At 39.8% G+C, this 26,143-nt stretch overlaps 2 protein-coding genes across 3 annotated transcripts in view; one reads left to right on the forward strand and one right to left on the reverse strand.

Moving 5' to 3' along the window:
• Window positions 1-702: 702 nt before the first annotated feature.
• On the reverse strand, window positions 703-17,189 carry ckba (creatine kinase, brain a). Its single transcript, XM_057859917.1, has 8 exons — window positions 17,024-17,189; window positions 13,408-13,609; window positions 13,195-13,349; window positions 6,707-6,839; window positions 6,477-6,648; window positions 6,296-6,419; window positions 1,068-1,257; window positions 703-1,005 (listed from the first exon to the last, which is right to left on the reverse strand). The coding sequence occupies exons 2-8, from the start codon at window positions 13,598-13,600 to the stop codon at window positions 827-829; spliced, it is 1,146 nt and encodes a 381-aa protein (XP_057715900.1). The 5' UTR covers window positions 13,601-13,609; window positions 17,024-17,189; the 3' UTR covers window positions 703-826.
• Window positions 17,190-17,689: 500 nt separating this feature from the next.
• Window positions 17,690-26,143, forward strand: part of trmt61a (tRNA methyltransferase 61A) — a 30,613-nt gene continuing 22,159 nt past the window's right edge. Inside the window, exons 1-2 of one of the 2 annotated variants that reach the window (XM_057859922.1) lie at window positions 17,690-17,827; window positions 23,506-23,838. In XM_057859922.1, the coding sequence (XP_057715905.1) occupies window positions 23,508-23,838 (331 nt within the window). In that variant the 5' untranslated portion in view covers window positions 17,690-17,827; window positions 23,506-23,507. Of the gene's footprint in view, window positions 17,828-19,700; window positions 19,795-23,505; window positions 23,839-26,143 lie in introns of those variants that run through there. The other variant, XM_057859923.1, reaches the window with a different exon arrangement.

The following is a 26,143-nucleotide window of genomic DNA, read 5'->3' on the forward strand; positions in this document are numbered from 1 at the left end:
GTGAAATTAAACTAGCTTCAAGTTGCTTTCATTTCTCGCTGCGTATCTTCCCTGTAATGTTGTCGTACATGTCAACGCGTCTTGTTTGGTAATATCACGTCACATCGAACTCTTTGAAAACAGCGACTGTCTCTTTGCAAATGAGGCAGACACAGTTGTTGTGTATTTTATTGAAGAAATAGTCCAATATCCACCCATCCTTGAAGCGTCGGCTATCGCAGTCAACTTTTTTTTTATTGATTGTCGTCATTTTAGAAAATTGGAAGTAAATGGTCACACGGGGTAATGTTGCTTAGAGTGCTGCTCTTAAAGTTTTTCAAAGTTTCGTGAGAATAGGCTGAGTTTCTGTGGACAAGATAGTTGTAGATATCAGGGTAACAGATGTCAGGCAGAGACGGCGAAGACAGCGGGTCAAAAAAATATCGATTTAGGCATCAAATATGGATCTGGCGAATGGATCAACCGAAGCTTTTCCACATAATGGCTTTTATGCAACACATCCAATGAGTTTACAGCGTCTGAAAGCACCGGGGTTTCCATGAATTGCACTATAAATTGCACGATAAATTGAGACCATTGAGAATACGGACACACAATGACGGACAATATGGCGGCACAATACAGCGACACGTCATTGTGTGACGTTGGTGAGTGGGGTCTATACAAATACACAATCCACATGACACAAGTGAAAGGAGAAAGTTTCTCTTGAGGAACATTTTATTTTAGATCCATCTTTTAAATACACACAAGGGACGGAGCAACAAGCAGAGTGCATTTTGGGAAAAAGGACGGAAAAGGAGCAACCTTCCAAAAGGTCAGACATCTATTTTTGCGCGGGCACCAGGTCGTCGATGCTCTGGCCTTTCTCCAGCCGCTTCTCCATGTCCACCAGCAGCCTGACACCGTCCACCACCATCTGGACCAGCTCCACCTCTGAGAAGCCCAGACGGTCGGCGTTGGAGATGTCGAAGACGCCGCCCACCGCCGCCGTGTCCACGCCGCCTAAAGGAGAGTCGCTTCAGTCAGCAACGGGCCTTAAAAATGAGGCGGTGCGATGGACTCACCGGTTCCTCGCTTTTGCAGGCGGAGGCGCTTGAGGACGTCCTCGAACTTTGCGTTCTTGCTCATGTTGGGCAGCTTGACGTGGACGCCGGCGCGCAGGCCCGTGCCCAAGTTGGACGGGCAGGTCAGCACATATCCCAAGTGCTCGTTCCACATGAAAGCGTGACCGCGATCCTTGAACAAACTCTCAATCTGCAACAAAAATAGGTTTCGGTAGCGTTAACGAAGATGAATGTACGATCCATTCTGACAAGCTTTTTGATTTACGATTTATTTTCATCGATCATCTACCGCTAAGTCCGTTGTCAGGCGCCGTCCAATCGTCTGTCTGCTTTGAATTTAAATGAGTTTGTCACCAGTAGACGTCCAATCCATTTGGAGTGGGAGGTTCGTTCATTTGCTGCCAGCCCTCCACTTCAAATGGATTTAATCTTTAGCGCCGTCAATGGCAACTAGTGAGCACCAGGGGTGGACTACAGATGGGGTAGTGGCCTGGGAGTCAATGAAAGACCGGCCCACGTCAAGTACAGTGGCAACTCGGAGAGATCCTTCACTAACATCCACTAACCTTTGGCCAGAATTTATTAGGATTATTGTGGATTACAGTTCCACAAAAATGAGAACTGTAATCTGATCAGAGTATGCATGTAGGACTTTTATTTCAAAATTTCAAAATCGGTAGATTAAAAATGCATAGTTTTGAGTATGTGACTAGTCAGAGATGTCCACTAGTAATATTCACCAACCTTGGCCAGAACCTATTCAGAAATGTGGATTTACAGTACCACAAAAATGAGAACTGTAACCTGATCAAAGTACACATGCATGACATTTACCGTAATTTCTGGACTATAAGGCGCACCTGACTATAAACCGCCAGCCACCAAATTTGACACGAAAACGGCATTTGTTCATAGATAAGCCGCACTGGACTATAAGCCGCAGTTTTCCTCATTTGTTGTCCTCACAGTTCATTTGACAAAGGCATTATAAGACTGTCATGAAACCAAATGAACCATCATGAAGCTTTGAACCAATCAACCAATTTGACCAACCAATTTGGCCATCACTGCTCCCTTGGGGGAGACAGTCAACCTCTGCTGCCACCTGCTGTCAACACTGTTGTCATCCAACATTCCTCCTAGCATGCATTGCGGCACTACAGATGTAAATAACAATCAAAATTAATGTTCTGTGCTAATTATTTCTTCAGTTACTGTTCCAGTTGTTTCATTAATTGCTAGCTATTGTATTTGGTAACATTTTTTGCGATAGTGGTGCCATAATACTGTTATAATTATTACATGACACTGTCATAAGCATTATTAAATGCTTATAATAGATGTCGGTTAGTGTCATCCAGCAAATTATCTCACTTTTGAATGGACGTAGAAGATCTGAGCTAGACATAAATGGAGTTAGTGACATATTATGCCACATGACACATATTGACATCTGTCATAAGCATTCTGTAATGCCCATGACAGTGTCATGTCATAATTATGACATTCTTATGATCCCGCTCTCAAAAAAAGTTTTACCTATTAACCCAAATAAATCATCAAATAAGCCGCACTGGACTATAAGCCGCAGGATTCAAAATGAGGGAAAAAAGTAGCGGCTTATAGCCCGAAAATTAGGGTAATTCAAATTTTGGTATAGTAAAAATGCATAAATTTGAGTATGTGAGTAGTCAGAGGTCCACTAGAAATATTCACCAACCTTGGCCAGAACCTAATCAGAACTGTGGATTTACAGTGCCACAAAAGTGGGAACTGTAACCTGATGAAAGTACGCATGGATGACTTTTATTTCAAATTTTCTAAATCGGTAGAGCAAAAATGCATAGTTTTGAGTATTTGAGTAGTCACAGAAGTCCACTAGAAATATTCACCAACCTTGGCCTGAACCTATTCCGAATTGTGGATTTACAGTGCCACAAAAAGGACAACTGTAACCTGATCAAAGTATACATGTTAGACATTTAATTCAAATTTTCTCAATTTTGGTACAGTAAAAATCCATAGTTTTGAGTATGTGAGTAGTCAGAGAGGGCCACTCGAAATATTCACCAACCTTAGCCAGTACTTATTCAGATATGTAGATTTACAGTGCCACAAAAATGACAACTGTAACATGTTTCCTGAAGAAATTTCAAAATTTCTAAATTTTGCTACAATAAAAATGCATAGTTTTGAGTATGTGAGTAGAGAGGGCCACTAGAAATATTCACCAACCTTGGCTAAAACTTATTTAGAATTGTGGTTTCACAGTACCACATAAATGAGAACTGTATCCTGATTAAAGTTCAATTGCAGGACTTTTAATTCATTTTTCCAAATATTTATACAGTAAAAATGCATAATTTTCAGTATGGGAGTAGTCACAGAGGTCCACTACTAATATTCACCAACCTTAGCCAGTACTTATGTAGATTTGTAGATAGATTGACATTTGGTCCGGCCCCCTAAACAATAAAAGAGAGCCTTTTGATTTAAAAAAAAAAAAAAAATTATATAGTGTTATTTATTTCCTGGCTTTTTTCTGTGAAGAACCCAGAGAAGGTTATTTGGTTATTATCTATTTAATCAATTGTGTTAATATTATATTACAGTTGTGGTCAAAAGTTTACATACACTTGTGAAGAACATAATGTCATGGCTCTCTTGAGTTTCCAGTTATTTCTACAACTCTGATTTTTATCTGATAGAGTGATTGGAACAGATACTTCTTTGTCACAAAAAACATTCATGAAGTCTGGTTCTTTTATGACTTTATTATGGGTGAACAGAAAAAAGTGATCAAATCTGCTGGGTCAAAAATATACATACAGCCAGAGGTTGCGCTAGACATTTTCGTTGTCTGTCATTTTGACTGACAGGGTCATAAAAATCCGGTCATAATCTATTTTTACCAGTCACTTAGATTTTTAAAATGATAATGATGACATATTCAATAGTATTTAGTTTTCATTCATTTTTAATTAATATTGTAACGCTTGCTTGGCGGTGAAAAATTAGACACGGAAGTCATGGTATTTTTCTCCCTCTTTTTACTCTGCTTACCGCCAACAACACCAACAAAACAACAACTCCGCCTCCAAAGAAAAAGAGGCAACTATATAGACCCCAATCACCAACGTCACACAATGATCTTAATTGTGGTTGTCAGCCCAAAATCTTATAAATATATATTAAATGCATCTTATCAGATATAAAATGACTACTACATAGTCTGTGTTGATCGTTTGGTGCCTCGATTTCTTGTCGAATTACTGCAGTCCATCTCGCTCTCATCTTGGGTCTCTCAGAATACGGTAGAACTTCAAGTCTCTCCGTCTATCTTCTCTGTTACTGCAACCAACCGCCACACATGCCTTCACCATTTTGATTATTAGTGTTAACGAGCAGAAAAACACGCCGTAACAGGAGGCATGTACGTAGCGGTAATGTGTAAACACGACGAGCTGACACACAATATGGCGGCTCCAGTCAGGGGGGCGGAGTTGTGACGTCATGTGATTCGGGTCTATACACAGGCGGCAATCTAGTCCACCAATTGGATGACGCGCTGGCACACCGGGTGCACCAATAAGAACCTCGCGTTGATGTGTCAATCACGGTGCCGCTGCCAGACCCCGGTGACGCTACAATATTCTGACAGAATAGCCAACGACGTCATGCATTAAGAGAGAAAATAGCTAATTAATATGCTCACTCGCCACCCTGTGGTCTGGGGTGTGAATTGCAACCTGTCAAAATGACATATGGACTTCAGTTTTTTCCGTCACTGTTTTAAAAAAACGGTCAACGATGGAAAATATTCGGTTAACGCGACCCCTGGGTGATAGCTTGCGTTTTCTTCCTGATCGTGGCAGTGACAAAACAGTGCCATGCACTTTATACTTACAAACAATTGTTTGCACTGTTGCTCTTGGGACCTGCAGCTGCTTTGAAATGGCTCCAAGTGACTTTCCTGACTTGTTCAAGTCAATGATTCGCCAAAATTGCTAATTCGTGTTGCTGTATGTATATTTTTGACCCTGCAGAGTTGGTCACTTTTTCTGTTAACCCATAATAAAGTCATAAAAGAACCAAACTTCATGAATGTTTTTTGTGACAAAGAAGTATCTGTTCCAATCACTCTATCGGAGAAAAATCAGAGTTGTAGAAATAACTGGAAACTCAAGAGAGCCATGACATTATGTTCTTCACAAGTGTATGTAAACTTTCGACCACAACTGTATATTATATTATATTTACTTTTGTTCCGTGAAGAATCCAGAAAGGGTTATTTGATTTTGACTTTCTGAAAAACAATACATTTTTACATTTAGGCACTCCTGCAATCGTCACACTTTTTTTGTTACAAACTGACCCCGGCCCCTCATCAGAGAAGGGAAAAGTTATGTGGCCCCCTTACTGGAAAAAGTTTGGGGACCCATGGTTTGGAGCATTGGTTCTTAACCTGGGTTCCATCGAACACCAGAGGCTCGGTGAGTAAATCTAAGTGGTTCGGTAAAGGTTAAGTCACGCAGGGCCCTATTTTTGGACACTGACTAAATCTAGGCAAAGTGGTGTTATAGACCAGGTTTTGGGTTAGTTAGTCTCCAATTTACAGGCTTTATTCCTTAATTCTTTCAACTGCTAGACCTCTATCTGATGGGAGGAGAAACTGGTTTGCTCAGTGGAAGGTTGACGCCAACTTGGTATGAGGAAGTACAACAGATCTACGTGTAACGTGCACTGCGTTTACATAAAAATTTTTAAAAAAAGACAATATTTGCGTCACATTGTATGTCATGAAAATAGTATGCGAGGCGAGGATGTGATAGAAGATAAAAAATAAATTTAAAAACATACATTTTGGTCCGTTTAAAAAAACTAAATGAGAAGAAATTTTTGAATGTAAATTCACTTAGGTTTTAGCTTGCTAGCTTAGACATATCCAATTTTAATTAGGAAAAAAATATTGTAATTTCAAAGGGTTCGGGTAATGTACGTGTGAAACTCATGGGGTTCGGTGCCTTTAGCAATGTTAAGAACCACTGGTTTAGAGTGTTTTTAAGAGCTGGGAACAACGCGAGCACACAGAAGTCAACTGCCTTGCCGCTCGGTCGGAATGCATTTACCGTAATGCTTGGATTATGTAGGTGCGTTAATTTTAGGGTCCGCTCATTTGACCACCGAGGAAATCCCCGTATGCCACTCCGCCCTTAGTGAGCGCTAACCTTGGTGAGTCCGGTACAGAATCGCTGGAAGACCTCCTTCATGTTGCCCCCCTTCTGCATGGAGATGACCCTCAGGTGGTCCTCCTCGTTCACCCACACCAGGAAGGTCTTGTTGTCATTGTGCCTTGAACGCACCCCCATGTCAGCCAGAGTTAATTTGCAAGACGGCGTGGGTCCTCACCAGATGCCCCTGGCGTCGGGCCAGTCGCGGGCCATCCCGGAAGCCAGCAGGAGCGGTGAGACGGGCTTGTCGAACAGGAAGTGGTCGTCGATCAGCTGCTGCTGCTCGGCCTCAGTCATGCTCTTCAGCGCAAAGTACTTGCCCTTCAGGTCGCCGCTCAGCGACGCCAGGGCTGCCAAAACGGCTCACGTGACTTCACCGCCAGTAGGAGGCGCCCTCCCGCACCTCACCTTGTACAGAGAGCTCCTCCACGGCACGCCGTTCCCCGCGGCTGCAGTGCGGCGGCAGGCAGAAGCCGCGGATGCTGCGGCCCGTTCGCACGCGAGAGCTCAGCACGTAGTTAGGGTCCAGGTCATCACCACCCTAGAGGCCCGCAACGCAAATGCACATCAAAATCAGCAACAACGCCATTATGTATTAATAACATGCTAAATTACAACATCATAATTCTAATTGGTATATGGAGAGTACTTATAGTGCATTTATCTACATTGTTATAATACCCCAAGAGCTTTATATTAGCATTAGGGGTGTAACTAAAGATGTCCGATCGGGTCCGATCACGTCATTTTCAAAGTATCGGAATCGGCTAAAAAATATCGGACATGCCTTTTTTTAATATATATGTATATTTTAATTAAATCGTTTTCTAATTGTATTTAACGTTACAGACAAAGTGTCTTACACTCATCCAGAGTCTTTAGTTTTGGCTTAAAGTAGGGCTATCAAATGTATCGCATTAACGACGGTAATTAAATTTTTTAAAATTAATCACGTTAAAATATTTAACGCATGCGCTGCACGACCTACTCACGCATTGTCACGTTCAATTTATAAATGGCGCTGTTATACCTATATTTAGAGCCAAAAGGCAGTGTAAAATGAGTAGAGTGGATTTTGGCAGTCTTTGGAGCCTTTTTTTAATTGGCTAAAGCCTTACAATCCCTCTCCCTGTGATTAGAAATATAATGGGAAGCAATGTGGGGAAGCAAGGTAGCAATTGATCTTTTTCTTAACACCTTATGTTACTTCCCAACGCAGAGAAGATATATCAATTGGTGCCCCTACGCACAGTCATGGTTGCACTTCCCATCATGCATTTGGGCAGAACAGTTAAATGGCTACAGTATCATTTACTGAAAGCTCAACAAATACACTAGATGGCAATATTTAGTCACAATATACAAAGCCACATTTATCCTTTAAGAATTACAAGTCTTTCTATCCGTGGATCCCTCTCACAGAAAGAATGTTAATAATGTAAATGCCATCTTGAGGATTTATTGTCATAATAAACAAATACAGTACTTATGTACTGTATGTTGAATGTATATATTCGTCCGAGTTTTATTCATTTTTTTCTTAATGCATTGCCAAAATGTATATGATCGGGAAAAATTATCGGGAATGATTGGAATTGAATCGGGAGCAAAAAAAAAAGCCATCGGATCGGGAAATATCGGGATCGGCAGATACTCAAACTAAAATGATCAGGATTGGATCGAGAGCAAAAAAACATGATCGGAACAACCCTAGGTGTAACGGTACACAAAAATCTCAGTTCGGTACGTACCTTGGTTTTGAGGTCACGGTTCGGTTCATTTTCGGTACAGTAAGAAAACAAAATATAAATGTGCTTGTTGTTTATTACACACCTTTGTGCTTTCAACAATAGGAACATTAGCCTATACAAAGCTAGAATTCTGCTCAAAAAGTAGTGGGTATTTAAAGATAATCCAACAACAATTTGCCTTTCAGACCCCACGTATTGGTCAGCTTTCTTTTTGAAAGAAAGAAGAAAAAAACAAGTCCTGTGCTAATGAGAAAAGAAATCCCAATGACAAAGATTTTAACATGTATTTTACAAATGAAATGCCTCAATGAATCTTTTTTTTTTCTTATGAACGGTTTTCAAAAGCTTTATTGGTGGATTTTCCCAAGTTAAAGCACCACACAGAAATTAATAAATTTAATTGTGTAAGCAGGATCTGTGTATCATTATTATTTAATTACAGATGTTTTAGCTCATTTCAATTTATTTTATTTAAATGGTAAATGGTGTTATACTTAAATAGCGCTTTAAATGGGCTATTATTTGTTTTATTATGTGTTTATATTTTACAAATGTGATGTAGTATTCATTTATATTGTATATTTTATGTTGTATACAGTGCCTTGCAAAAGTATTCGGCCCCCTTGAATCTTGCAACCTTTCGCCACATTTCAGGCTTCAAACAAAGATATAAAATTGTAATTTTTTGTCAAGAATCAACAACAAGTGGGACACAATCGTGAAGTGGAACAAAATTTATTGGATAATTTAAACTTTTTTTAACAAATAAAAAACTGAAAAGTGGGGCGTGCAATATTATTCGGCCCCTTGCGTTAATACTTTGTAGCGCCACCTTTTGCTCCAATTACAGCTGCAAGTCGCTTGGGGTACGTTTCTATCAGTTTTGCACATCGAGAGACTGACATTCTTGCCAATTCTTCCTTGCAAAACAGCTCGAGCTCAGTGAGGTTGGATGGAGAGTGTTTGTGAACAGCAGTCTTCAGCTCTTTCCACAGATTCTCGATTGGATTCAGGTCTGGACTTTGACTTGGCCATTCTAACACCTGGATACGTTTATTTTTTAACCATTCCATTGTAGATTTGGCTTTATGTTTTGGATCATTGTCCTGTTGGAAGATAAATCTCAGTCCCAGTCTCAGGTCTTGTGCAGATACCAACAGGTTTTCTTCCAGAATGTTCCTGTATTTGGCTGCATCCATCTTCCCGTCAATTTTAACCATCTTCCCGTCCCTGCTGAAGAAAAGCAGGCCCAAACCATGATGCTGCCACCACCATGTTTGACAGTGGGGATGGTGTGTTCAGGGTGATGAGCTGTGTTGCTTTTACGCCAAACATATCGTTTTGCATTGTGGCCAAAAAGTTCCAATTTTGGTTTCATCTGACCAGAGCACCTTCTTCCACATGTTTGGTGTGTCTCCCAGGTGGCTTGTGGCAAACTTTAAACGAGACTTTTTATGGATATCTTTGAGAAATGGCTTTCTTCTTGCCACTCTTCCATAAAGGCCAGATTTGTGCAGTGTACGACTGATTGTTGTCCTATGGACAGACTCTCCCACCTCAGCTGTAGATCTCTGCAGTTCATCCAGAGTGATCATGGGCCTCTTGGCTGCATCTCTGATCAGTTTTCTCCTTGTTTCAGAAGAAAGTTTGGAAGGACGGCCGGGTCTTGGTAGATTTGCAGTGGTCTGATGCTCCTTCCATTTCAATATGATGGCTTGCACAGTGTTCCTTGAGATGCTTAAAGCTTGGGAAATCTTTTTGTATCCAAATCCGGCTTTAAACTTCTCCACAACAGTATCTCGGACCTGCCTGGTGTGTTCCTTGTTTTCATAATGCTCTCTGCACTTTTAACAGAACCCTGAGACTATCACAGAGCAGGTGCATTTATACGGAGACTTGATTACACACAGGTGGATTCTATTTATCATCATCGGTCATTTAGGACAACATTGGATCATTCAGAGATCCTCACTGAACTTCTGGAGTGAGTTTGCTGCACTGAAAGTAAAGGGGCCGAATAATATTGCACGCCCCACTTTTCAGTTTTTTATTTGTTAAAAAAGTTTAAATTATCCAATAAATGTTCTTCCACTTCATGATTGTGTCCCACTTGTTGTTGATTCTTGACAAAAAAATTAAATTTCATATCTTTATGTTTGAAGCCTGAAATGTGGCGAAAGGTTGCAAGATTCAAGGGGGCCGAATACTTTTGCAAGGCACTGTAACTTTAGTTCCTATGTGAATATTAGTTCCTACTTGTTTTGTTGTGGTAGGAGGGTTTTGTATTGAACACGGGGCCGCGTTAGTTATTTATTATAGCAGAAAAGACAGCAGTAAATCAACAAAGACAAGTCAACTGTGCCCCGATTTACCACTCAAGAGATCTGATGGACTCAAAAAGTGGGTTAGGATTAGGCCTGTCGCGATAACAAATTTTAGTGTGCGATAATTTATCTCATAAATTATTGCGATATGCGATATTATTGTGCTGCCCCATTTTTTAAAACCAATTTACAAAGTGAGAATACAGTATATATTAATAGATCAAGTACACCCATTTAAACGCGATAAATGTTTACTCTTAAATTCAAAATTACTTTTTAAGAAATCGGAAAACAATAGACCATGCCTCTTAAGTAAACGACAACAACATTAACACTGCACAGAAACACAAAATAAATAAAATGTGTTTTTCAAGAAAAAAAATAATAAATTGCACTTAATAACTTAAGCATTAAGGCAAATGAAAACTTTTCCCCTCATTTCTCCCCTCTGCTATGGTGTTCCACAGGGATGCAACGATACAGTTAAGTCAAGGTTCGGTACGATTTTTAGATACGGGGGAACACAATTTTCGATTCGATTCAATACATTTAATGCTCTGAAAAAAAAAACTTGAATGTTTTGTTTCGTTGTTGTTTTTTTTTTTTTTCGCCAACGAGCAAAAACTAAATTGCCATCATATAAACATGCAATTTAGTGCATAATATTTATGTGCTTACTCCTTACTGATCTGAAGAAATTTTGTATAAAAGTGCTGAGAACAATCTTTACTGTTTGTAAAGTGAGGGGGGGGGGGGGGTACACTGTTGATTGCTACAGCTCTCTTAGCAGCTAGGTTTACTACATGAGCAAAACATCCTATTGGTGGTCTGAATCAATCTGTGTCACGTACTGAACTAACAATATTTGCAGCATTATCTATAGTCACTGGTATGGATTGATTTGGCCTGCTTAACTTCCATTCAGTCATGACAGTTTAGAATTCATCGATGTAGTATATGGACTACGTGTCCCATAATCAGTCTGGGCTCACGTAGCCAATGGCATGGGAAGTAGCACATCTAGTTTGTTATTTCATGATATCTAGTGTGTGCGCGCATTAAAAAGTTAGCAAACGCCACAGAAGTCATTTCTGCTCATTACTGCACAACACCAGCATATGACAATCGACTTTCATAAACAGGACGAGTTTGAAGCACAGCTGTGCAGCTGTGCAGATGCGTCTCCAGCAAAAATAAAGTATCGCCTAAACGATTCGGCGGGCTCCTGCACTCCGGAGATGGTCCGCAGTCAATCTAGAGCACAACGCGGCCGGTATGCGTTGAACAATAGGATATGATGGGAACGGATTCGCTCCGGCGCTATTTTTTGCCGGACCTGGAACGAAGAAGCATTTTGCGTCATTGGTAACAAGGAATCTGAACTTTTAACAACACGTCTGCCCCACGGCGATAAATCGCAGCGGAAAAATTACCGTCTTCATTTTTATTTATCGTGCGATAAATGGCATTATGGCATATTGCGACAGGCTTAGTTACGATTGCATATTAGTTTGAAAATCGACCGGATCCACCGTATTTTTACACGAGTGACTTCCGGTCTGCCCGATCCTAGCTACCGGTAGTATATTGACGCAGGAGGGTCGCGTCTCGCGTCAAATAATAAACTCTGCCGTTCTTTTTGCGTGCTTCGTGTTGAGCCGCTTCTGGGAAGCGTCTAACATGCGGCCGCACTGTGACTGGTGTGCATTGGTTGATTGACTTAAACACCCACGTTTCACTGCATTCTCGCGGCGGCCACGTTGTCGTGCCATTGACGTTTCTGGGTTATAACTGTCCTACAGTGTTGGTCCTCATTATAGTAGAGAAGACTGAGTAAATATAATCTACACAAAGAAACTGTAACCCGATCGACTCACAGCCTCGAAAAGTAAGGGTTACATTACGTCAGAAACTTGTTCGGTACGCCTCCGTTCCGAACCGAGCACCATGTACCGAAACGGTTCAATACAAATACATGTACCATTACACCCTTACATGCTAAATGTCATTTTTCAACATGCTTAATTTCATAATTTATCATGCTAAATTAGACATCATACGATTCACATTTTATCATATGACGATTTCCCTTTGACATTAGAAATTTGACATAGTAATGAGATAAACATACCCAAAAACATTTTAACATGCTAAATTGTGCAATTAATCATGCCAACTTTGACATTAAATTTCACAACCTAATATCCAAAATGTCACATTGTAACGTGTTAACCTTAACATAGCAACGCAATGCAATTGATATTTTAACATGACATGTTTCTCGTTTTAATACAATAAATTTCACATTATATTGTGCCAAATGTCAGATTTTAACATGCTAATTTTGGCAATTTATCATGTTAAATTGGACATTTAAACACTATAGAAATGAAATTTTAATATGTCATGTTAAGTTTCACATCTACTTTATAAATGTTACACTGGGATGTGACAAACATGATATGCTGATGATGATATGAATGATATACAAATATGTCACATTTTAACGTGCTAGAGTCAACATTTCAATGTGATCCAAGTTACATTTTAGCATATGACATTGTTTTACATTTTAACATTATCAGTTTTATATTGAATTGTGATATACATTATTGCGTAATATATATAAGTTTTACCTTATCACATGCCAAATTTTACATTTTATCATGTTAAATTTATCATTTAAACGTGATAATTTGAACGTGATATTCAAATTTTGAGAAATTTCATAAACCAACGCTGTACACCTTAAATTTTTACACGATAAACCTGCAGTTAGCAAAACGAGAGCTTGATGATATGTGATCATTTAATGGGTGACCTTGAGGTTGTCGGCGTTGAGGTCGGTCTTGTGCTTGTCCGTCGGTTTGTAACCTCCGTGGCGATCCTGGATGACGGGATCCAAGAGCTCCTTGAACACCTCATAGGTCTCCTCGTCACCTGCCACGCAGCCCACCGTCATGATGAACGGGTGACCTGCAAAACAGCGCACCGGTCAGTCGACCGTGGGCCGGAGTGTCAGCTGAGTTCATACCCGGGTTGTCCACGCCGGTCTGGATGACATCGTCCAGTGTGAAGCCACTGGGCGTCTGCCGGCCGCGCAGTTTGTTGTACATGTCGTGCGTCAGGACTTTGGCCATGTGGTTGTTGTGCTGGCTCAGGTCGGGGTACTCCTGGTCCGCCGAGTAGCGCAGTTTCATCTCGTTGTGCGTGTTACCGAACGGCATGGCGGCGTCCTGCCGGGACAGCAACAGCAATCTTAGCCAACGCTAACAGCGACAGAAGTCCAAATGCGTCGGACGTCAATCGCCGTCAATGACAGCAATGACAAATACCGTAATTTTCGGACTATAAGGCGCACCTGACTAAACCGCCCCCCACTAAATTCACTAACACGAAAACGACATTTGTTCATAGATAAACCGCAGTTGTCCTCCATTTATTATGGGATGTTTACACCGAAAGATACCGGTAACACTTTATTTGACAGCGGCGTCATAAGGCTGTCACAAGACGGTCAAAATTATGACAATGTAATGAGCATTAATGAATGCATATGACAGATGTCATTGAGTGTCATTTGACAAATTATGTCACTTTTGAATGGATGTAAAAGATCCGAGCTAGACATAAATGGAGTTACTGATAAAATTTGCTGGATGACACTTAATGACATCTGTCATAAGCATTCATTAATGCCTATGACAGTATCATGTCATAATTATGACGGTCTTATGACTGTCTTATGACGCCACTGTCAAATAAAGTGTTACCTATTAACCAAAATAAATCAACAAATATACCGCACTGGACTATAAACCGCAGGATTCAGAATAAGGGGGGAAAAATCGCGGTTTATAATCCGAAAAATAACGTAGTCAAATCAACACCTGAGATTGTAATTGCTTGAGTAGCCACACGATGGCAGCAAAGCACCATTGATTCCTAAAATAAAATTCCACTTGCATCCTGGACACCAACATGCCACAAGATGGCGTCAAAGCCAATTTAAAACAGCTAACAGGTGAGTTTTACTGCACAAAAACAAAACTCCTATTCCCCACAGATTTTTAATTTAGGAATCTGTTTAGATGGTTCCGTGACTAAGTTTATGATATATAGAATTTTATATATATTTTGTCATGATTTTCACACATATGTTTTGAGAGACAAAAGAGAAAAAAAAACACATACCAAAATCCGTTTTGCCACATGCCCCAAAAAACAAACAACAACAACAAAAATGGCACACAAACACCAAAAGAAATGCCACATGCCAAAATACATGTTGCCACATGGCAAAAAAAATGCCTCACACCAAAAAAATGCCACATGGCATAAAAAATCCCACATGGCAAAAAAAAAATCCCACAAGCTGAAATCCATTTTTTTACATGGCACAAAAAATGCTGCATACCAAAAAAATGCCACATGACAAAATACATTTTTTCAAATACCAAAAAAATGCCACACGGCATAAAAAATGCCACATTCCAAAATACATTTTTTCAAATACCAAAAAAATGCCACACGGCATAAAAAATGCCACATACCAAAAATGCCACATGGCAAAAAAAAGAAAAAAATCCCACATGCCAAAATCCATTTTTCCTCATACCAAAAAAAAAAAAAAAAAAAATACGACGGACAAAAAATGCCACATTGCAAAAAATGCCACATACCAAAATCATTTTTTCAAATACCAAAAAATGCCACATGGCAAAAAAAAAAAAAATCCCACATGCCAAAATCATTTTTTTCAAATACCAAAAAATGCCACATACCAAAATCAATTTTTCCACATACCAAAAAAAAAAAAAAAAAAAAAAAATGCCACGGACCAAATAAAATGCCACATGCCAAAATACATTTTGCCACATGGCAAAAAAAATGCCACATACCAAAAGAAAATGCCACATGCCAAAATACATTTTTCTACATGGCATAAAAAAAATGCCACATACCCCAAAAAAACTACCTGACAAAATACATTTTGCCACATTGCAAAAAATGCCACATGGAAAAAAAAATGCCACATGCCAAAAAATATGCTACATACCAAAAAATTGCCAAAACACATTTTACCACATGGCAAAAAATGCCACATACCCAAAATAATGCTACATGCAAAAAAATGCCACATACCCCAACAAATGCCACAAGCCAAAAAATGCCACATACCCAAAAATGCCACATACCCCAAAAAACATGCTACGTGCCAAAAAAGGCCACATGGCAAAAAAATAAAAAATAAATCCCACATGCCAAAATCCATTTTTCTACATGGCAAAAAATGCCACATACCAAAACCAATTTTTCCACATACCAAAAAAAAAAAATGCCACGGACCCAAAAAAATGCCACATGCCAAAATGCATGTTTCTACATGTCCAAAAAAAAAAAAAAAAAGCCGCATACCAAAATCCATTTTGCCACATACCAAAAAAAAAAACAAAAAAAAAAAAAAGCCGCATACCAAAAAAAATGCCAAAGCACATTTTGCCACATGGCAAAAAAATGCCACATACCCCCCAAAAAATGCCACATGCCAAAATAAATTTTTCTACATGGCAAAAAAATGCCACATGGCAAAATCCGGTTTGCCACATATAAAAAAATGCCACAAGGCAAAATCCGGTTTGCCACATATAAAAAAATGCCACATGGCAAAATCCGGTTTGCGACATATAAAAAAAAATGCCACATGGCAAAATCAATTTTGCCACATACCAAATACCACTTTCCGTTCTCGGCCCTGCTGTAAGGTTTGACATAAACATGCCACAAGATGGCGCCAAAGCAAAGCAAAAACCGCTGATAGAAGAGTTTGCTTGACATAAAAATATTAAAAATACGGAATGTTCTATTTTATTGTGACTTAACAACATTTTCAAATTGATTTATGACTAAATGTGTAAATAAAAAATACTATGCCAGTGCTACTTTTACTTTTACTTGTTAAAAAGTCCATCTTTAATTAAATAACTTTTTTAAGAAATGGAGCTAGTTTGTCAATTTACTTTTCATAACCCCCCCCCACCCCTTGGAGGAAAGAAATCCAAATTAATTTTGCATGTTAAATACTTTACCTCTACTCAATCTTATCCTTTTAAAAGCAAATTTTTGCTGTTTTTTCCCCGAATCCAAGTGATTGGTATTTTTGCACAACAAAATATTTCGGCACATTGCTTTGGCAGGTTTTATTTTTTAATAAAAGAAAAAATAATGAAGCAGCAAGCTTTATTACAGGAAAAATACACTTAAATAATTTCATGGTTCCATTGTCAAATGTTTTTATTATTGTTTATTTTGTAATCATGACCAATCCGCTCTTGAAGCTGAATTTGCAATCTTTTCTGATTTAAAAAAAAAAAAACAACAACAACAACAACAACAACACACAAATTGAGTTGAATGTCAAGAACAGAGCTGCAGTGCATTCATTGGGCGGACGAAGGAGCAGTGGTAAATAATTTACATTTTTGCTGGATTGTCTGCAAACGCAACAGTGGGCCTGCTCAGCTGTCAATCAATGCGAGTCATTGTGTGTCCGATAATAGGGGCAGCAAGGCCAACGCGCATCATTCCACCATCATAAATTAAATCACATTCTCCCAGGCAGGTGCGCGCATGAAATGGCAATGTCTTACCTTTTGCTTGCGGATGTGCGGCTGCTGACTACAACTACTAGCCGGGACGGATACAAAGATCCCTATTTTTCCTGCCAAATATGCCAAAAGAGCCGCAAAGTGGTCCCGACAATCTGTCCTCTCCTCCTAGTCTGTGTCCGCGGAACGACACCAGCTGACATCATCATTTATAGAGCCCCTTGCTTGACTGCCATTGGACGACGCTTGCATCCATTCGTGCGATTCGCGACGTTGATTGGACGCCCGCTTCTCGCCTGTTTTTATGGTTTTTATGGCCGCAGTTTGGTCATAAAACAACACGACAGGTGGATTTTCAGTCTTTATTTATGGAAGTGAACCTTTGAATATAATACAGTAATTGAATGTGTTTTATTAGAAACTGTGTTTACAGCATGTAACGTGTGTATTTGTACGCTAATTTAAATCTTAACACACGCTCACAAACGAGTTTAATCTTTTTTTCTTTCTTTTTTTTTTTTTTTTTTTTTTGTCAAAAAATATGAATAAAAGTCGCTTTTTGCTTACTCAGTAAATTTACATTTTTTTTGTATCAACCATGTCACTTTCGCTTTTAAATGTAGATCTGCAAAACATACGCGCTGGACCCAATCATTGTCCACTCCAGGCAAAGTATAGATCTACGAAAAGCACACACTTCCGGTTTAATTCACCCAACTTCCTGTGGAAGCACATGTGGTTCTAAATGTCTACTTCTCTTTTTTTGTCGTTTTTAGACACGAAAAGTGTAGTTTTGAAAGTTAGGATTCTTTTTGTGGACGCTAAAAAGGCAGCATAGTTGATCTGGTAAGTCCAGTGCTTTTTTTTTTTTTTTTTTTTAATTTTTTTATCTGCGTAGTGCATTTACCACTCAAGCTAACCTGGTTAGCACTAACTTTCATATTCCTGACCCATTCCGACCTAAAAATTACTTTTCCTTGTTTTTATCGCGTTATCAATGATATATTTTTAAATATACGTTTTTGGCATGTTAAGCTCACGCCAGTTTTTAATGTTTTATTCATCTATGGAGATAATGTTAGCCATAAATATGCTGAATGGTTAGAATTTGTAATCTTATCAGTTTTGCCAAGAGCAATTTAAAGGGAAAGCAACACCTACATCAAGTCCAAAGTGAAATAAGTGAAAACACAAATTCAGTTTCTGATATTTGTTCTTTGAGAAGAATGTAATTAAAAGCCACTATTTCCAGGAAGTTGTCGCCCGACATGGGGGCTGACATGTTATTAATGCCGATACTATTGCTAGGCATGTGCCGGGTATGAGATTTTGACGGTATGATAACCTTAAACCAAAATATCCCGGTATTACGGTATTGCAATTACAGCTCTAAAATGTCTTAATTTGAGATATCTGGGTTTATTTTTTGACACAAATTGGAACATAATTGTAATGTTAAGTTAAAATAAATTTAAGAAATAACAAAAAATAACTCAAATATTCTTAATAAAATGAAAAGAAATGCAGTCCTTTAGGTGAGCGTACTGCCACATCTCAACATTATTACCATCAGAACAAAAATAATTGAATTATTTACCATAAAAAGCACGTGTGTATGACTCGTATCATGTCTACTTTATACCATGGGTAAAAGTGGACCAGAACGGTCAGGAACGCAGTTCCGGTATAAGATTCAGGGCCGGAACGCTGTTCCTTTATACGGTGCTTTGATCCCGAAAATATGATGAAACACTATGTAAAAAAAAAATACAAAGCTGCCACACATGCATTTCATCTCCAAGAAGAAAACAATCTACCAACATCAGATTTATAAATACAAGTGTTAACAACAAGCATGATAAAGTGCTTGTGTAGCATAATCCGTTTTCACCGATATTTATTATTGATTTTATTCCACGGACGGCATGGAGGTTTCCCCAGCTGCTCCAGTTATCCGAGTCTGACGATGACGGGTCACGTCAATGTGCGAATGCACGCAACAAAGCAAAACGCCTGGACTCATTTATCTGTTTAATTGGCTGACATACTGACATGTGATCACCAGAGATAGTTAGCTCTGAATGGTTCAAATTTGCATGTTTTCTGAAACAGCCAAAAAAAAAAAAAAGGGGGGCAATGCAACAGAAAATGGATCAAATCTTTAAGAGCAAACAAAGAGTTAAGGAGGCTTATTTATCATATTTAGTTTTATTTGCTCTAATGGGGAGGTTCAGAACATCTTAGCGGTCAATGTGCACTTTGGACTTATGTTTGTTCATTTATGTTAGGCTACTTATTCATTTCCTTATGATTTAAAAAATAACTCAATGTTTGCATGGTCTTCAAAATATATTACATTTCACTCTGCATAATATAAGTCTTTGTACTTATTTTTCTCATTGTATGTTACTTATATCTTGATTATCAAAAAAAAAAAAAAGAAGAAAAAAAGTACATGTTTACATTATCTGCAATTTTAATATACATCCCATGTTCTTAAGTAGTCAAAATTGAGACTTGGCATTTAGTATGTGAGGAAATGAGGGAAAATAAAAATTAAGAGATGGAGGTTGGGGTTATAGCTGTTTTTGTTAACTTTTATTTTGTAAGTCATTGGAAAAAATACAATTTTGAATGAAAAACAGTTTTTGTATGTGTTATAGAAATAACTGACCAAAACAGTTTTCTTTGCATTTTAGGAGTCTTGCCCCCCCCCCCCCCCCCCCCCCCCAAAAAAAAAAAAAAAAACACAAAACACAAAAACAAAAAAAACAATTCTTGCTCCGTGGCAACCATCACCTCTGGGAGTTCCGGTAAGAAATTTTAACCAATTTCACCCCTGCTTTATACACACACACACACACACACACACTATTTCTCAACACAGAATGTTGCCAGAGACAGAAAAACACCAAAGTTTACCACCACTAGACACATTAAACACGCTGGAGTTAACTCTCGTAGCTGGTGGGAAACGGTCATGACATTGTTTACTAACCTTTAATTTTGTATAAAAGCAAAATCATATTGGAGGTATTGCCTCCTTGGCAGCCACCCTCCGCAAACATGTTTTACATGTTGGTTGGCCCTCCTCCTCTAAGCCGCAGCTGTCTAACTTTTCTGGAGCCGAAGTATTTCCATACCAGTGATTCCGTTTTCTGCAATGGAGGGAAAAGTTCATCTCCAGCCATCCTGTAGCACAGCTGACTCACTGACACTGAGCAGCAACTGGTGGAAGGGGGTTGAGCCTTACAGCTGCAAGCGAGGGATTTCTCCCTGCATTTTTGGGACATAAAAAATAGGGACGGTATGATGGAATTTTTTTGCGGTTTTCATACCACGGTATACCTTGAAATCGGTAAATGGCACATTTCTATTTTAAACAATCAAATATGAGTACAGTATGCTGTACTAAATTACGCGCCCTTCTTTCTTATGTCAATAATACCCATTATCAGATGCACCTGTGATTGAATCTAGTTTATATATATGCATGGATATAACCAGAGATGGGTAGAGTAGCCAAAAAAATGTAATTAAGTAAGAGTAGTGTTACTTCAAAAGAATTTTACACTAAATTGTCACCCCAAAAATTAACTCGAGTACAAGTTAAAAAGTATACGGTAAAAAGGATACTTGGACACAAGTAGCGTTTCTTCTTTACACATAGCGAAGGTATGAAGTGTGGTATGGGAAAACTACACTTTTCTCCAAAGGTTACTCAATGGCGTACCGCACGCAGGCTATTTTTAGACCGTGACGTCGCATCGTAAAGGGGAAGTAAAGCCGAAGTGGGACATTAGAGACCCGCCCTCGCATAGACCCAACGTCATTAGTGCTACTTTTCTCCGGTAATCTTTCAAAAACGAACATGCCGATCACGCATTGCTTTTTTGGAACTTGTAGAAACGACTCTAGACATTACGACACATGAAGGAAGTTTTCTTCATACGTTTCCGGAAACCAAAAACTCTGGAGGAAAAAATGTGAAGACCGAATTAACTTGTGCGGACTTTAACACCAGCTCGGCGAATCTATTCACGTTTCATATGAGGTAAACATTATGTTGGGTTGACATGGTCTTTCAGAGGACAAAGAGGTAAGCCATTTTTATATTTTGAACTTTTTTTTTAGCGTAACGTTGTGCCGTACTGCCTCTGTCTGACAATGAATGACCTGAAAAGAATTACAATGGTATCTGACTGCCACTGTTACCGTTTCTGTATATATTTGTATATGTATATATATAAAAACAACTTTTGTAAGGGGGAAGTGTAAATAAATTATAGGATTAAGATGTGTAATCAATGAAAACATTAAAAGTGTTCTTTGGCTGTCACTGAGTAGCCTTTGCGATCGCTACACAAAGCTAACTAAATTACCCCCAAGAACGGTAAGAGACGTAGGACAACCAGAGGATTATAAGAAAGACAAGGCTGATGGTAAAGGATAGCTTGCTGAAACAGGAGAATGTCATTGTCAGTCGCGTCGATAAAAAAGCTAAAGCTATGCTTAGGTCGGCTCGTTTTTTCTCGTCTTTTTCAGCCTTCGACACTAAAGCCATCTCTTTAACTGAACATTTTTATGTTCTTCCACATCTTTGCCAGTCAATTTGGCACCAGGTACATCATTTTCAGAGAGAATTGGTAGGATTAGCTCTGTAAACATCTCCTTCGTACACGATTTCCATTCATTTCCTATTAGGGACAAACGGTGTCTTGTCCCTACTTAGCAACAGTAGCTAATGTCATGAATATTAATGAGCGGAAGTGACGTGTTGCTTGCGGTACACCATTAAATGTAATGGTTGATTAGTACGCACCTCTGGGTATTACTGATGTCCATAAATGGCTGCGCTTGCAAGTGGTGACTTTCTCGTTTAAACGTGATATTATCCATTATCAGAGGTCTGAAATATTTGCAATTTGCATATTGAAATATTTTGTGCAACTTTCTTTTATATGCATATCATTTATACTAGGAATTGTCTTACACTTTAAGATTGGATTACATGACCTAATTCACTTTATCACATAAGAGACGTCAGGTAAAAATCTTGGACACAAAACTTCAAAAAAGTACACCCGTTAGTAACACACTTATGATGACAACCAGAAAAATTAAAACATAAATGAGTGGTCTTAAACATAACAACAACCTCTAGAAAATCAAGTTTTTGTGGGACAAACTCCCTTAATTCAGCATACAGGTTGTAATTTAGATTGGTGAAAAGAAAGTCTTGTTCAAATTTAGTCTTTGATGAATTCAACACGTTTTTCATTTTATTATTATCAATGTGTTTTTGTAAACATCGTTGCATCTTTGAATAAGATTTTTCATAAAACAACTCGTCGTACAGGTTAACATAGCGCGACTTACATTTTTGAAAAACAACGACAATGATAATGACAGCCATTTTTGTTAACTCATTGTCTACTTTTGACGGCGATCGATGTCCAATCCATTTGAAGTGGGAGGGCAGGGAGTGAATGAACAAATAGCTACTAACTTTCCCTCTTTCAATAGATTGGACGTCTACTAGTGAAAATTTTGTGAAAAATCTATTAGTGATAAATTTAAATTCACAATTGGACGTCTATTGTTGTCAATGGGACAGAAAGAGTGCTTAAAACATTTATTCTGGGTGGGTTGGCTGGGTGTTGCCTGCTTCGGCGGGGGGTCCTGTCCTGCCCTGGGCTTGGTGGGCCGTTGGGGGTCCCGCAGTGTGCCGTGCCGATTGAGGGGCTGTGGCTGTGGCACGGTGGCTGGGTGTGGGGGTTGGGGGTGCATCCCCTTATCCCTGCGGGTGGCCCAGGGGACCACCCTGGATCACTGGGGGGTGACGATGGCCCCTTTGCTGGGCTGCGGGAGGAGGCCCTTCCCCCCCGATTGGCTGGGGAAGGGCCATGCCCCACGCAGCATCTACACTCGTCTGCGGGACTTTCACCTGTTAAATAAGACTCACGCATGACCAGGTGAAATTAGACACAAGTAGAAAACCTCTGCATCAGGATTAGCGATGAGACGTCATAGAATAGGATGCCAACATACTCACTCACACAAGGGATTCACACAAATACCGGGTTCTAGATCACATGGCTGATTCATGTGCACTTCACCCCTCCCAATCACTTATTTCTCAGCTCCCCACCCCCTTTTCTTGGTTATCAGGCCCCCCCGCATGGTGTCAACCGGAAATACAACTAGCTAACGATAGCACCAACATATTCATAGTTAGAGTAGGCGTTTAATGTATTTCTTGTTGTTGTTTGTGCTTTTTCTCTCTCTCCCTCTTTTCGTCTGTTCCCCCATAACCTCTTCCTGTTCGCTGCTTTCTCCTAATAAACAAGGTAAGTTTAATGATCACAGTGGATGTATGTCATACTCCCATGTGATACATTAAAGCTGTTCAGATCAATCGGACACTCAGATCTCCATTCTCCAAGTGAAGCAGCTTAACAGGAGAGGATAAAAAAAAAAAAAAAAAAGAATAATTATTCTAAACATTTGTTATTCTTTTGCAGTCATGAGTTTTGTGGAATACCACGAGGAAATCCGCGAAGGCGACGTGGCCATCGTGTACCTTTCCCACGAGTCCATGATGGCGGTACAGGTGCGTCACGGCGCCCAGACACAGACGCGCTACGGCGCCATCCGCCACTCAGCAGACCTGATCGGGAAACGCTACGGTACCAAGGTGACGTGCAGCAAAGGGGGGTGGGTGCACGTGCTGCACCCCACGCCCGAGCTGTGGACCATGGCGCTGCCGCACCGCACGCAGATTCTCTATTCCACCGACATTGCCACTGTCACGCTCATGCTGGAGCTCAAACCGGGATCCGTCGTCTGCGAGTCAGGTGAGATTCGGCGCTTTGTTTGTGCCACTGGGCCATCTGCCAAGGCAGAAAAGCTGCAAGATTGAGGAAAAAAATACAAATCTGAGACTTAAAAAAAAAAAAAAAAATTATTAACTCATTCACTCCCAGCCATTTTTCACAAGACACCCCCTTCTGTATTCTTCTTTTGATTTTTAATGAGCATTCAAGCTCCATTAATATTGTGTTCTATGGCTACATTAACACGGACCTTTAAATAAAAAGTTTAGATTCCCACCTTGATCATAAAACAACATTTCTTTCTACTCCTTTTTGTGTCTTTAGATATGAGCAGTTAAATTTTATAAACACATGTCAGCTGGTAGTGAACCCCCCCAGCCCCCCCCCCCCCCCCCCCCCCCCCCCCCCAGTCAAAATGGATTGGACGTCTTTCGCCATCAATAACAGTGAAACATGATCACTTTGTTTGGCAGTGGCTGAGTTGATGGGCTACAAACAACAAAATAATGCAGAGGAATATTGCCCAAAAAAAAAAAAAAATAAATAAATTTTAAAAAATGTGTGTGTATATATATATATATATATATATATTTATATATATATGTGTGTGTGTGTGTGTATGTACGGTGTATCACAAAAGTGAGTACACCCCTCGCATTTCTGCAGCTATTTAAGTATATATTTTCATGGGACAAAGCTGACAAAATGACACTTTGACACAATGAAAAGTAGTCTGTGTGCAGCTTATATAATATTTATTTTCCCCTCAAAATAACTCAAAATATAGCCATTCTGCCAAGTCTGGAGACATGCTTGGCCAGTCCATCACCTTTACCCTCAGCTTCTTCAGCAAAGCAGTGGTCATCTTGGAGGTGTGTTTGGGGACATTGTCATGCTGGAACACTGCCCTGCGACACAGTTTCTGGAGGGAGGGGATCATGCTCTACTGCAGTATTTCACAGTACATGTTGGAGTTTAAGGGTGTGACAACATTTCGAAATGGTGATATATCGTGATACGTTGTATCCCAAAAGGTTATCGATATGCTCCTGTCAAGAATCGAGATATCGTTTTGAAAAGGTGTCAATCAAAAAAAAAGTCATTTGGTTCGATTTTCGGGGCATTTACAGGTCGCTCGCTGTTCATTTTAGGGCATTTACAGGTCATTTCCTGTTGAGTTTGAGTCACTGCCTATTCATTTGGGTGGTTACCAGGTCACTTCCTGTTCTGTAATGCAAAATAAACAGGAAGTGACCCATTAAATACCCCAAAATCCACAGGAAGTAACTGAAAATCAACAGGTAAGTGACCTTAAATGGCCCAAAATTACCTCATTGCCTGGCATTGGCTGCCACTGACGGCCATAGATGTTCAATCCGTTTGAAGTGGGAGGGATGACAGCGAATGAAAATTCGTTCATTCGCTGCCACCCTCCCAGTTCAAATGGATTGGACGTCTACTAGTGAAAAACTCATTCCAATTCACAGCAGAAGCTTGTTTTTCTGGTTATTAGTTTTTTGTAGAATATCCTACAATGATTTTCTGACCAATCTATCGATAATTGTTGTATCGCCGTATCGTCAGATCACCGTTATCGTGAGCTTTGTATCGCAAATCGTATCGTATCGTGAGGTACCAAGAGGTTCCCACTCCTACTGGAGTTCATGTTTCCTTCAGTGGAATGTAACTCTCCAACATCTGCAGCACTCATGCAGCCCCAAGCCATGACATTCCCACCACCATGCTTGACTGTAGGCATGACACACTTATCTTTGTACTCCTCACCTGGTCGCTGCCACGCGTGCTTGAGACCATCGGAACCAAACAAATTAATCTTCGTCTCATCAGACCACAGGACGTTGTTGCAGTAATCCATGTGCTTTGTTGACATGTCTTCAGCAAATATTTTGCGGGCTTTCTTGTGTACTGTCTTCAGAAGAGGCTTCCTCCTGGGGTGACAGCCATTCACACCAATTTGATGTAGAGTGTGGCGTATGGTCTGAGCACTAACAGGCTGACCCCCCACCTCTTCATTCTCTCCAGCAATGCTGACAGACCTCCTGCGGCGATCTTTCAAAGAAAGCATTTGGATGTGACGCTCACCGCTTGCTCTCAGCTTCTTTGGACGACCAACCCAAGGCCTGTTCTGAGTGGACCCTGCTCTTTCAAAACGCTGGATGGTCTTAGCCACTGTGCTGCAGTTCAGTTTCAGGGTGTTGGCAATCTTCTTGTAGCTTTGGCTATCTTCATGTAGCGCAACAATACGTCTTTTAAGATCCTCAGAGAGTTCTTTGCTATGTGGTGCTATGTTGGAACTTTCAGTGAC

The sequence above is a fragment of the Corythoichthys intestinalis genome, chromosome 15 (assembly GCF_030265065.1).
Source record: "Corythoichthys intestinalis isolate RoL2023-P3 chromosome 15, ASM3026506v1, whole genome shotgun sequence".
Lineage (NCBI taxonomy): Eukaryota > Metazoa > Chordata > Actinopteri > Syngnathiformes > Syngnathidae > Corythoichthys > Corythoichthys intestinalis.